The 14320-nt window shown below is 38.0% G+C and overlaps 1 protein-coding gene across 1 annotated transcript; it reads left to right on the forward strand.

Moving 5' to 3' along the window:
• Window positions 1-1239: 1239 nt before the first annotated feature.
• Window positions 1240-14221, forward strand: LOC139975212 (deoxyribodipyrimidine photo-lyase-like). The gene is made up of 11 exons (XM_071982942.1): window positions 1240-1607; window positions 3246-3363; window positions 3938-4109; window positions 4769-4911; window positions 7896-8078; window positions 9280-9438; window positions 9752-9950; window positions 10545-10697; window positions 11415-11536; window positions 12239-12398; window positions 13463-14221. The coding sequence occupies exons 2-11, from the start codon at window positions 3274-3276 to the stop codon at window positions 13609-13611; spliced, it is 1530 nt and encodes a 509-aa protein (XP_071839043.1). The 5' UTR covers window positions 1240-1607; window positions 3246-3273; the 3' UTR covers window positions 13612-14221.
• Window positions 14222-14320: the final 99 nt, after the last annotated feature.

Below are 14320 nucleotides of genomic sequence, written 5' to 3' on the forward strand. Positions count from 1 at the left end.
TTGGATGAAGTTTTAGCCACCCCCAAATATGATTTGGATAAATAATCTCACGCATTATTTTCTATTTATGGCCACAAAAAAACTATGCCACAAAATATTGGGGGGGGGTATTATATATCCCCACCTAAAATATTGGGGGGACATGCCCCCCCCGTCCCCCATGATCGCCGCCCATGCATGCAGAACTCTATATTTTCTTAGGATTTTTCCGTCGGTCAATCTTTTTTATGTGCCGTACATATATCACTATGCCAGTGGTAACGTCGTACGCACATGAGTGGGCTGTTCAACGACGAAGCAAATAACGTTCGAATTCGGTTCCATCTCATGTAATTGTTGCAGCTTGCAGCACCAATTGAAGAAACCGACATTATGAGATACATATCACAAATGCAGGTGCCCTACACACCGCGACCTATACACTCACCCCGAATATACAAAGAAGACACCATATGGGAACTCGTGAAAATCTCGGTGTATTTTGAGGGGTTGAAGTTACCGATATATCTGCGTCATGTACGGATCTGATATTCCTATTGAAGTTTGATTTGTGTAATTTAAATACCTACACCGCGTGCATGCAGATAGTTTATTCATTCAGGCTATTCGTTAACATATATGTGACTAGCTTGAATTATATTGTTTCATTTGACATCATACCACATATTTCCTCCAACATATGTTGAACCCGCGGACCCCTCTCCCTGCAAGCGCACCTGACCAGAGGTGTATTGCCACGACATATACGTTACCCAGGCTGCTGTTACTATGCATTAACAAAATATACGTCCCAATGCATATATGAAAAAAACTTCGTTACATAAAATACTATGTGATGATGTGGTTTTGACCCAAAGAGGCACATTTTCGATTGATTTTGGTTTCACCCAACGGATGATTATCCCTTTATGTGTTTTGTTTGACCGTGGCACAAAAGATTAACAATATGTTTTTGTAAGAAAGGTCTTCCAGTGTTTTGTGTCATGTTTATCTCTGCAAGTCACGGTCATCAACTTTAAAACCAAACGTTCGCACATGACCTCCATTTTCTTACATAAGCTCCACGCCGACTGCTTTTACACAACGAATACATTGTACGCAGTTACAAAATTAATACACACCTCCTCGACCTGTCCTTGACAGCTACCATATTAACATTTCATAGAATTGATAGTTAAAATACCAGGGGCGACGATCCAGGGTCGTATAACAATCCGATAGAAACAGCTGTCTGTTGCCATACGAAAACCTTTCGTAACTTATGAAGTGATCATGTATACTTTCACGTTAATTAGTTATCCTTTATCGAAGAAAAATTAACTAGTTCTGTCAGGTGAAAAGAGAAGTTGTTCTAATCATAACATAATCACGACGTGCTGACGTTCCGATCAGAAAGTGATAATTCTGGGTACAATTTCCTTGCTTTACATGAGCAAGATCGAGTTAACCTTGAAATGTGTATTATGTAACCAACTCAATTGCGCACGCGGAGTGGCCCGTGATAGTAGTGTTCATTTGGACTATCAACGTAACAAAAGGACTCTCGTTGGCAAGCTACTCAGCAGCAAGAAGCAGCAAGAAGCCAGTGAAATCTCATGAAAATCAAGGTGAGTCAAAGGTATAACTTAGTGTCTTGATTTCTTTGGACAGGCGCGCTAACACATTTTAGGGGAACTCCTGCAGCCACCGCTGCCCACACACTCTTGCTTTTCCTTATAGGCGTAGTGGGTTAGGCTTTATAACTATGGTAGTTTAACTACGCATAAATTATAATACACTATATTGTTGATATGATCATGAGTTAAAAACGCAAAACAAAGTGCAGGCCCTAACTATTAATGGCAGTTTGACTGCAACTACGTAGTAGGAACAAAGTAGACCCAGTGAACTATATTGTACACCATTCCAGTTTAACTGAGGTTACTTATACTTACAGTATAGCCTAGGCCCAGGTTGTCAGTCTATTCATATACCAAACGATAGTGCACTCAGCATTTTCTTTTAAAGAATTGAATTTTAACTATTATTTCAGTCTTTTACATCAAAGGTTTACAACCATGCACTTGCTTTAAAAGAGGCTAGCTATCAAATATCTTGGACTATTTATAGGCTGTACCGCAATCACTCACACAACACCTGTAGAGCCAAGTTATACTGTAATAGCCTGACAATTATCAAGATTTTAAACAAACAAACTATTGTTTATCTATATTGTTAACTTTAAAGTGTTCTTCTAGATGGCTCTTGAATGGCATTGAAGACTTTGCGCACAAAGAAACGTCTCATACCGATAATCTGACCTAGTTTTGAACATTTGAGGTGTACAGAAGTGTTAAGACACCACCATCGATCCCAGAAAATATGGACATCTCAGGTCTAGAAAAAGATAACAAGGTATCATGTTTCATTACTGTCTGCATTTTGTAGCGGAAAAAACTTCACTTGCAAGCAACGGAAAGTTAACTTATTCATATGGCGGCACACGGTTTGGGGCAAGTCTTCAATGCCTTTAAGCAAGAATTATGCAGATCAGTTTAAAGTCTCAATACGTGTTTGCTGATGAATTTCAGAAAACAAACTCACAAAGCAGATTCAATGTTTCTTCTTCTGATCAGAATGCACTCCGACCAGGTGGGTTTAATGGAGAAAAGCTGTCGCAATTGAAAGAAGAAATTTATTTTCTGTTGGCCTTATGGCCCGAAAGATTTACCATAAAATCAGTGCGACCGCCCATATCAGCTTGTTCATTTAACAAATGTAACCTATATATGTACTCATATCGTCCAACTTTTTTGACCCAATTCCATGGACACGTCTGAAGATAGCTGTTTATTCATTGCCATGGAAGGAAATGACACAATTTTGCTAGCTACATCGGTAAGAAAGCTACTATTCAAGAGACCTAACACAGGCTAGCCATGAAAGTGAAAGTAAGACAGGCCTTGCAAATTTGATGATAGTTTGTAGAATCTACTGACTCGTTAAAAAATCTGGCAAATTTGATTTAGCTCAAAATGTTAAACGACAGATAAATCAATAAAAATAATGCATAATAATATGAAAATGTCATAGAACAGTGTCAGTTTTACTGAGCTTTCAGGGCAGTATATAAGTTGAAAGGTCAAAGTTTAAATTTGGCAAAACACACATTGAAACTTTAAATTAATTTTAAATAATTAAAACAAGCTTTTGAATTTCTTGAAGTTGGTTACCTGTACTGTGCACTATATATTTTATACTGTTAGGAATATCTTTGGAGGCTCTAAAATAATCATGGCAGATACAGACAAAGGCCAGAAGAGACAGGCAGAGGCTGACAATGGAACAACTGAGGAGAAAAAATTAAAAGCAGATACAGAACAGGTAACAAAACCCATCTTTGAAAAAACCTTGTTTCATTTCTCATCATGGACATAAATATAAGCCAGCACATCTAGATATGTGACTTGGCAGTGGTAAAGTTATTGACAAGTTTGCATCTAATCAGATCATTACAAGTTGTGTTGTTCATATATGTGTGCCTCATTACCCTTATAAAACGATGCAATTAATGTTTACATAGCAACCTGCCATTTAATTTCTTGTTAAGAAAATTTGAGACTGTAAATTTTCCCCAAAATTAACTAAATGCGGAGACTGGTCACATGTCTTCCACAATATCTGCAATATCAGATATAAAATACTTTACATTTATGCAAAAGATGCCTCCAAACTTGGCACAAATTTAGGGCTCTTAAAATGCAATCTGGATTTGGTTGCTAGGCTGGGCCGTATCCTACCAACCAAAAAGTTTTTAAAAGATTTTTGGCCCAATTTCAATCTTTTAGACATGTGGCAAGACACCATCAATTTCAGGCGATTCTGAGAGGGTCGACGTGGAAACGACCCAAAAATCTGTTGATTTGGCATGGATTGACCCATATATTTTCTTCTACAGGCCAGTGAGTCCCTTTTGTCAAAAGTTACTCATTTCAGAGAGGAGTGTGCAGCGTCCATTGCAGACTTCAACTTCAATAAAAAGAGAGTGAAGGTTGTATCTGATGTCAAAGATATGCCAGAGGAAAACGAGGGCATCCTTTACTGGATGATGCGTGACCAGAGAGTTCAGGGTAAACTTTCCTACCCAGCATATTTAACATAATATACTGACTGTGAGGAGGCAGTAAAATGGCTCCCATTCCTCCCGAATGTGTCAGACATATTTAATTACAAGACCTGGCAAAATCAGTGTTTGGATCCTGGTTTTAGTGAAAGAAGGTGCCTGGGACACAAGAATTGATAGTTATCGAAATAGCTGGTTATGGAATAGCAAAGTCTTGGTAAAAAAGTAACAAATGCCCAAAATATCTCTCTGTTCACTTTGCTTTGAACAAAGTTATGTTTGCAACTAATTTTTAGTGCCCAAAAAATTTCAGTAGAAACAGCCTCGGTCATTCCTCACTGGACACTCCCTTCCTGAACCTTGGACATCATAATTAATACTGATTCTTACTCTGTTCCACAGAATATATTATTTCCTGAGACATTTGTCTGCTCTGACTTTGTTCTTAAAAACTAGTAATTAGTTCAAAGACTAGATTCGTAAGGATGTGAAAATTGACTCAAAAGTTGTCATTATTCCTCCGTTTGAATATGGATTGCAAATTCTAACTGATCAGAGTTGAAGTATACACAATGGTCAGAATAATAGAACATAGATGTTAATTTTGATGTTCAAAAGAAGATGTTAATTACTTTGCATGTTTGCTTTTTGTTTTAATTTAAATAGATAACTGGGCAATGTTGTATGCCCAAAGACTGGCACTGAAACAAGAAGTTCCTCTTCATGTCTGTTTTTGTCTGGACCCATCTAACCTTCTTCCGCTGCGTCATCACAGTTTCATGCTGAATGGCCTCAAAGAGGTGGAACAGGTACACATATATTTGAGAAATGACATACTAAATGATGAATTGATGTATAAGAATTTGCCAAAACTCAACGTGCAGCAAATTTATGCCTCTTGATGTAATGGAGATTCTCAGACAGGGATTGTGTTGATTGGTTAGATTCATGATCTCTGAAGTGAAACCCATATTCCTGAGATCCCAGGTTTAGCAGGGAGAGATTTCTGGACTTACATGTTGAAATACATGTTTTGATTTAGATGAAGTTTAATCAGAGGCCTTTATAATTTTCCAAGGAGTAAAGCAAAGATACAGTGCAGGGATCTAAGAGTAAGGTGATCTTTTTTATCAGGGCGTCTGGGAAATTGATGTCTGTATTGACCCCTTTGTGATGACTGTGAGGATCAGTTATACCTTGACTGTTATTAAAACTGCGGGGTTGTAATTTTAAGGACCTCTTAGTGTTTTGGTTTTCTATGTTTCATGGATGATCATCAAATGCCTTGGTTTAGAATCTAGCAAGAAGCATTTTGCAAAGAAAAATCCAGTGCCAAAAAGGAAAAACGGAACTTAAAGACCAATTATGGAGACTTTTCGATGAACATAAAATCCCACCATTTTGCATGTATGTAATCCTTAACTCACTCCAATTACATTGCTGTAATTAACTTTACCAATTTTGGACGTTAAATACGTGAAGAATGGGAAGAAAAGTCAGCTTTTTATGAAACCTACTTCAGACATTCCTGAAACATTCCGAAGACATCAGGTGACCCTGTGACGTCACTGTTTGTATACCTCACTCACAACAATACTTTTAGTGTGTAAAGTTGTATACTTGAGCTGCCAAAAACATCAACGATATTACTCCTTTTCCCCCGAAATGCCACAATTCTGTGTTGTTGGTAGTTGCAGTTATACCTCATCCACCAAAAGCATCAGCTTTTTTAGATTTCCAAGTAAAAGAACCGACGTAAAACGCCGCAGACTTTGGATCAATTTTTTGAGATCCACGCGGAAAGATTTTTCAGCACCCGGAGTATCTCATGCCCATGAGTCCACATGCATGACCCTGCTCTGTGTATGCTGCAAATGTCTCATTCTGCGAAAATTATATACTGTCGATAGCTGTGTCGGACCATGGTCGGACATAGCTAATGTGAAATTGACCGTAAACAAGCTCTGGACGACCTTACATGTAACATTATATCACGCAATTGACAGTATAATATTTACTGTAAGAGATGACCGTGTATATACCGTGCCTATAGGGTAGCATTGTTAGTACATGTAGTGAGTTGGCTCACAGCATGTGTAAATAGTCATGTTAGGATTTCATCGCATTTATCTATTTCCTTTGTTGTATTCCAGTATCGTGAGTTCGTGATACATTGTGTTATATTGTCCGTTATGTTTATTCCGGCATCTGCATGGTCCAAGGAGTTGAATAAAAACGGTTCTATGTAGCGATCGGACGTTTTATTTCGTTAGTGACTGTCTTGTGATTGTTGGATGTAACTGGTCAAGGCCTGTTTCAACTAGACCTAACTCTATGGAATTACACAGAGTCACGGTAGTATTTCGCCCAGGATTGAACGAGAAACGTGGATTTGGAAATTCAATGCTAAATTTTGTTTATTGAAAGGATACTTTTTCTGTGTTTGTACTTTTGGATATTAAAACGAGTAAGTACTATGTTCAGCTGAAGCTTAGTCATGTATATGCTACCCTGGTCGATTCGGGTCAGCGTCTTCTCGTAGTTGTTCGATTATGTTTAGTGTCTTTTTGGTAATTTGTTGACAGTAACGTAAGCCATTTTCCGTCACATTTCACGCATGAGGCATCTTTTAGGTCTATTCTTCTGTTCAGTTTACGGTATCTTGCGATCAAATTGTATTACGGAATCGCCAAGCTGCTTGCATGTTCTACAGTATATTGTACCGTATGGACCTATTGACGCTCCGCTATGTAAAAGATGCTTCCATTTGAGTGGAAATTTTGCTAATAAAATAACCAATTTAACTAAATTTTCTTCTTAAAATTGTCTTAAAACTATTTGTTTACCTTCATGTGTTCTTGTTTTAAGCTAACAGCTTTTCAACGCTCAAAATTGGAAGTCAAATACAGTACAATTGTTCGCTATCTGTGTATAAACAGTGCCTATATCAGCATTTGATTTTCGCGGTATACAAACAATGACGTCACACGGTGACCAGAGGCTCCTTTGGGTCAATCTCTGTTTTCAGACATTCCAGAGGTTCATGTCACGTGACTACCCAAAATGTCCATTTTCGTGGTCATTTTTTGATGGGTTATAGTAGGTTTTCGAAGATTATTTTTTACATATGTTGATTATAGGTATGTAAACTCCCAAATAAATGGAAAATCCCCCCCCCCCCAAAAATTGTCTCCATAGTTGGTCTTTAAGGGAATTGGAAATTGGAATTGGAAAAGGGAATTGGAAATTTATCACCCTAAGTATAGAAAGAAATTTCCATGTGAATTTAGGCTATGAAAGTATTGAATGATCTGGGGTGCCTTACATTTGTAGTTTGTAAACAATCACAGTTTCCTTCGAGCTGTCTCTACCAACGGAGGTACAAGGGCCTTCTTAAAAATTCAAGGATATTTCCAAGACATTATAGAAAACCGTCATCATTATAGAAAAAAATCGTCGTCCCCAAAATGTTTGGGGATGACTTTCTTCAGGGGACAGCATGTGATTATTCCCTGCTCTACTCATTTTACTTTTTATATGATATCAATATGTTTGGGAAAAATGTTTGGGGACGACTTTCTTCAGGGGACAGCATGTGATTTATGGGGACTGTCCCCGGATATACAAAAAACAACTGGTCACCTTATCAAAGAGTGACTCATCTTACAAGAGTTTACAAGAATGATGTAGATATTATGGTTTAAGTTTCAGGAAACCTTCAAAATTGCCTCACAAAATATGAACATTAAAATATTCCCTACTCAAACACTTTTTTTATGATATCAATTTCTAGGAACTGAGCAAGCTGGACATCTCCTTCCATCTTTTGATTGGAGAAACTGCAGAGACAATTGCCAAGTTTGTTGGAGAGAAGAAAATTGGAGGGCTCGTGGCAGATTTCAGTCCATTGAGGAAACCCCAAGAATGGGTCCAAGATGTGGCCAAAGCAATACCAAAGAATATCCCTTTCTGTCAGGTTAGGAAAAATATAAAAAATGTATCAAAACCAAAATGCAAGGCTTAAAGGGATAAACAGCACAGATGACAAATAACCATGGCCATTACTCCACTCCCCCTCCCCTCCCCCACCCCACCTCCTTCACCACTTCATGGAACCTGAACACATTTGATGAGGGTATGATTCCTACAGGCACTACAATGCAGTAATCACTTTTCATTTAATCTGTTGAATATAGGTGATATGTCACATGATCCAGAAAACAGATACATGTTTTCACATGTCATGGATATGTCTTGGTTAAGGCATGCAATTCACTAGAAGCAATTCAGGTCCTGGATACTTTTCTGATATAGTTGAACTATGCAGCCAATTGACAAAGTTCTGCAAAATTTGTTTTATATCCAAAGTGATTCAAGCTATTGCTTTGTAAGACTCCTTGAACCTACCATCTGTCCCTCCCCCTCCACCTCCCCCTACCCACTCCATCCCAAAAATATAAATCTTACAATGTTGAAATGGAAAATAGAAACTTGATGATCTAAGTATGAGAAGCATTAGAAGTTAAGAAAGAGAAGAGTTGGGAAAATTTCTTAGTTTTGTCTTGTCAACTTATTTAATTTCTGACAGCCATGTACAACCATGCCTTCATCATGGCTGAAAATAAACACGGACATTGCTGCCAAAGGCTTAGAGGTGTTAATGTTTAGAGTTTATTCACAGAGTGGAATCTTAGGTACAATGCCACTGACTTGGTTGGTTAGCCCCGGTCCTCTTCAGAACAATTTTGCCCCTCCCTCCCAACCCACCCCCCTAAAAAGGAATTAGGACTTGCGATGTGTATACCTTACTCTCTCCACAGTTTTGTTTTCTACAAGCACCTGCACAGTAGTCATTTTCTCAGTTTTTTGTGAGATGTTCATTTCCTATGAAACTTTTCAACGAACAAATTCAAAAGCTGTGAACACATTGCATTGTTTCAAGAGTAGATCCAGTGAAATCGAACTGTTTTTAGCTTCAACATTATTTCATTTTACCAAGGCCTTATCATTCATTGCTTTTATGGTGGTAATTTAGGTACCAACCATTCAGTACTTTTCCACACCCTTTCTAATTCTTCCTTTGTGATGATGTGATTATTCTACAAACTTCAAAACCTACTGTTGAAATATGTAAGGTCATTAAGTCTTCTTTGCTGTTGTTGATATTTACTTGGCAGGTGGATGCGCATAACATTATTCCCTGTTGGGTCACTTCAGAGAAACTAGAGTATGCTGCTAGAACCATCAGACCAAAGGTACACAAGCAACTTGGATCGTTCCTGACAGAATACCCACCAGTCACTGTTCATCCGCACAAAGCAACGACAAAGCATGAGGTATGGCTTGAGAGAATACCATGAAATATATCTATTGGCACTTAAAAAAGTGCTTGTAAATCTCTTGAAAATATAGAATGCTTTCAGGCAAAGAGAACATTCAGATAAATGGCTTGCTGGAATCTCTAAATATTCATTATTCTTGAAATGCACTATAACATTTACAGACTTAATACAGATCAAAGAACTTCTTAACTCATGCTGTGAAAGTGTCCATTAGCTATAGGTTGTCAACTGTTGTGAATATACAGTAGCTTCTTTATAATATTCTTGTTTATCAATATCAACTTGACTGCATTTGTTCGTTTTCCAGGCGGTGAATTGGGATGAGCCCATGAATGATCAGAAGGTGGACCGTTCCATTACAGAGGTAGATTGGGCAACCCCTGGTTCCACTGCAGCCTTCGACATGCTAGAATCTTTCGTGAGGGACAGACTGAAAGTATTTGCCACCGAGAGGAATGACCCTACAAAAGAAGCCTTGAGTAATATCTCACCTTGGCTTCATTTCGGTGAGCAAGAATGTTGACATAGCACCTTCTTGTCTTAAGAAATTTCCCTGTCTACTTTGCAACACTGCAATTAGTTGTGTCACTGACAAGTAGCATTTCGGCAGAGATGGTGAACAGACCTTTGACCTACTTTCCCACCCTCACCCCACCCCTTTCACACCTGACTTTGCTATATGATACCATGTGTTGAGCTGGATTGTTAAGTCATCCCAAGTCATCACTTACACTAGAGATGCAGATTTAGGAGGTGGACTCCAGGTTTTATAAAATTTTGTTTGAAAAAAATTTTTGTTTTGACACTTTGAGATCATCCTTACTTGATTGTCCAAGCCCGATGCAGGCCATTGTAGGGCCCAGAAAAATATTAGATAAATTGTCTTCTCACATTTATAATAAACTTTAAAACAAGAAAGAAGATCTTGCAAAGGAATGCCTTACATAAATACGACATAATTGACAATATAGCTGGATTAGGCCTTGGTCTCTATGCCTCTTCGAGCTTCCTCCAAGATCTAATAGATCAAAAAGCCTTGTGCTGTTAATATTTCTGCATGATTCTGGCAACGTCTTCCGAAATCTTATCAATTCTTTCAGGTCAAATCGCTGCACAACGATGTGTATTGGTGGTTAAACAATTCAAGAATAAGTACAAGGATTCTGTCGATAGTTACACTGAAGAGCTGGTCGTTCGAAGGGAACTGGCGGAGAATTTCTGTTTCTACAACGAAAAGTATGACTCCATTGAAGGTTGGTATTTTGTTTCATCTGGGTTTATTCACCAAACGACAAACATTATGAAGAACGTACGCAACTAATTCCATCGGGAATGTGATGTTTCAAATATTCTATCACAAGTGGGCCCCTATATAAAATCTCTTCAGAGTATGTATGTTTTACCTGTTCCTTGCTGAGAGGTTCTGCAGGTGGCAGCATTAAGAGGGATTTGAAAACCAGGCCATGTGGTCCATAGACTGCACTCTGCCAACTGGTTGTTTAAAGGCTAATGCTCTATCCTAGCTTAATCAGAAAGTTTTCAGGAGAGTAATGCCGTGACAATCTTGCTCTCCTTGCCTAACTTATTCTTCTGTCATTCTTATTCCGGTCATTTTGGTCCAGTTTATGAATGCTGGGCTGAATGAACAGTTTATCAGTTACCTAAACTTAACATTTTCATATCATCGCCTACTTGAGTATCAGTGGGCGGGAAAATGCAGTAATGGAAAGTAAAGTTTTGTCATTGCATGTACTTGTCAGTAGGATATAGCACAGGTGCCTAACATGAAAAGAGATTCAAATTTGTCTACAACACAAGTTTGGACTATTCCATATGCTAGCGTCCGATATATACATTTCACGTTATTTGGTTGCTGAATGTTTGTCAATTGAATTGTCACAGACATTTTTGAGTCTGCTTGATATACTTTCATGTCATAATTTCATTTTTTTTTTTTGTCTCCTATAAAGGAACAAACGAATGGGCTAAGAAAACTCTTGAGGTACACGCAGGTGACGAAAGGAAGTACATCTACACACAAGAACAGTTTGAAGAAGGGAAAACTCACGAAGACCTCTGGAATGCTGCGCAGGTATGAGCACTATTTTCTTAGGCATGTTCTATCAAAGTTAGGATTTAAAAAATTTCATTAAGAGAAAATTTGTATCCATCATTACCACATAAACGTCAAGTTAAATTGTCTCTATTTCAGTGGTGTTCATGAATGTAGCTAGATCATAGATTTTATCACCAGGTATCCCAAAAGTTGGCAATATTTCATACAAATTTATGAATCTGTTTTTCTTCCTGTGTTAAAACAAAGTCATTAGCCATTAATTAGCATGTCTATTGTTTTTTATAATATTTTTTGCCTCCATGCTGAGTGCTATGAACTTGTATCAGAATTGTATACAAGTCACTGCATTAAAGATCAACTGCAACCATAAGCAGTACTCCTTGTCGAGTCTTTTACTTGAGGCAAGTCACTGAATGTATGTTTCCTATGCAGAAAAACTTGTCACACATATGTTCTAATCAGTTCAATTTTGATATCTAGTGACTCAACGTCAAATTACAACAACAACAACCTGAAATGAGTGTTGATTGTCTTGAGGTACATTATCCGCAACTCGCACAGATCATTTATTTGACAAGTTATGTCAGTATATTTGTCCTGCTGGATTTTCATACTGCCTTAGTTTGCAATCACTGCCTGCTGCACAAGACCACCAGTAAAGAAAGAATTTTAACAATTTCATAATTTTGCCTGTAATGGTTTGCTTCGATCAATCAGACTCAACTAGTACAAGAAGGTAAGATGCACGGATTCTTGAGGATGTACTGGGCCAAGAAGATCCTAGAATGGAGCAAGTCACCCCAAGAGGCTCTGAATATCGCAATTCATCTCAATGACAAGTACAGCTTGGATGGTCGTGATCCTAATGGGTACACCGGTGAGTGTTCATGCTGTCTAATATTAAACATGAATAAAAAATATCGCTATAGCAATGCCGTAAATATGGTTGATGTTACATGCATCAGTTGGCTGTATGTATACAAATGTCATAGCCTCTGCTTTATTGCAATTTATGCCATATATACATTGTCAGAGAAGTAGCCATATTTGTGGTCAACTGATACTGGGATGTTCTCCCAGTATATACATTGAGCTACGTTGATCTATAGCTCTATACTGCAGCTCTGTACTACAGCTCCATATGTATTGAGCTACAGCTATGGAGAGTGTTTTAGAGAGTTGTACAGTACAGACAATTCTCACCCAGGAGATAAATTTATGGTGTTATAGAAAGCCATACTCTTTGAAAACTGGACAAAGTATCAAAGAGTTGAGTTTATGATGGTTTAGTCCCTCCGTCTTCTGCAGGTGAGCTGTGCAGGATCGTCAGAAAATAACCAAATTGAGTTCAGTCACAGTTTACTTTTGTGGCTGCCACTTAAAGAGAAAATGATTGGTAGATCTTCAATTCAAGCATAAGTTCAGATCTGACTATACTGTTTGATTAAGATGCAGACTTGTCACAGACACACCCTTAAAGATATAAATATTAATTATTTGCTCAAAAATTATGGCAATCAGAAGTCAACATGCAAACTCATTAAAGATATATATATTACTTAGTAGTACATCAACCACACCAGTATATTGCTGTGAGGGGGGGGGGGAGGGGGGACAGAGGAGGAGGGAGGGGGACAGAGGAGGAGGGAGGGTGGACAGAGGAGGAGGGAGGGTGGACAGAGGAGGAAGGGGATGGGTTGGAGTGATGTTCATCCCTCTAGTCATCAGCAGTCTCACTAAGTAGATTATATTGCTCACATCTATTGTTTCAATTGTAATCACTGAAGCATTGACGTCCTGTGCATATTACTATTCTTGACATGTGTGTAACCAGCCCCTTCATTCTATACCCTCGATACCTTTAAATCTTTATATTTATTGATGTGTTCTTATAAAATGAATTTCTTTCTAATCTTTTCTTCTCGATTCTTGATTTTACAGGTTGTATGTGGTCTATTTGTGGAATCCATGACCAAGGCTGGGCGGAGAGAGACGTCTTTGGGAAGGTTCGTTACATGAACTACGAAGGATGCAAGAGAAAGTTTGACGTGGATTTATTTGTGAGGCGATACAAAGCAAAGATGAATTAGGTGACCATGTAATTAGGTGACCAATTAGGTGACCATCCGATAGGAACCAGGGTTTAATAGATTTAAAAATATCTGTCACGGACATTTACTCAGGGATGTTGAGAGCACTCTCCAGCATTTTCTTTCAGTTCCCACCCGACGAGATGAAGACTTTATGAAACAATCGTGTCACGCAAAAGAGATGACCCTTTTGTTCCCTATCTCACTAAGAGACGGTAGATGTAAATAGTAACAAGTGTTACTTATTTTCAGTTATGCATTTGTCTTCAATTTTCTGTGTGAACTGTTTTGTGACCATTTTTGTCTTCCAATCCTATTTTGATTTCATATTTGAACGTCCTTTCCCCTTTTTGACTCAAAATCTTGCATAGAAACTTATAAAGTTTTGTATTGAGTCACTTCGCACTTTTCTGTTTAACATTATGTTTTATTAGCTTAGTTGTAACATTTTTTCACCTTGTTAGCTTAATTAGACTTGAAAGATGTCTCTTGCCTGCCTGTGTCAAGTATAACTGTCAACTTGAATGTTTAATCTTTGAATCACATTTATTTCACCATTTATTTCTTCCTGATAATTGGTAATAAAGTATTCATTTGTATTGACAATCAATCATCTTTTGTGCCGCTTTCATTTTTAACCAACTGTTCATTCTGATTGGTGTCAAAAAGGACCTCTTGCGGAGTGGAAGTCCATTTCAAGATTCCAACG

The sequence above is a fragment of the Apostichopus japonicus genome, chromosome 10 (genome assembly GCF_037975245.1).
Source record: "Apostichopus japonicus isolate 1M-3 chromosome 10, ASM3797524v1, whole genome shotgun sequence".
NCBI classification, from domain to species: Eukaryota; Metazoa; Echinodermata; class Holothuroidea; order Aspidochirotida; family Stichopodidae; genus Apostichopus; species Apostichopus japonicus.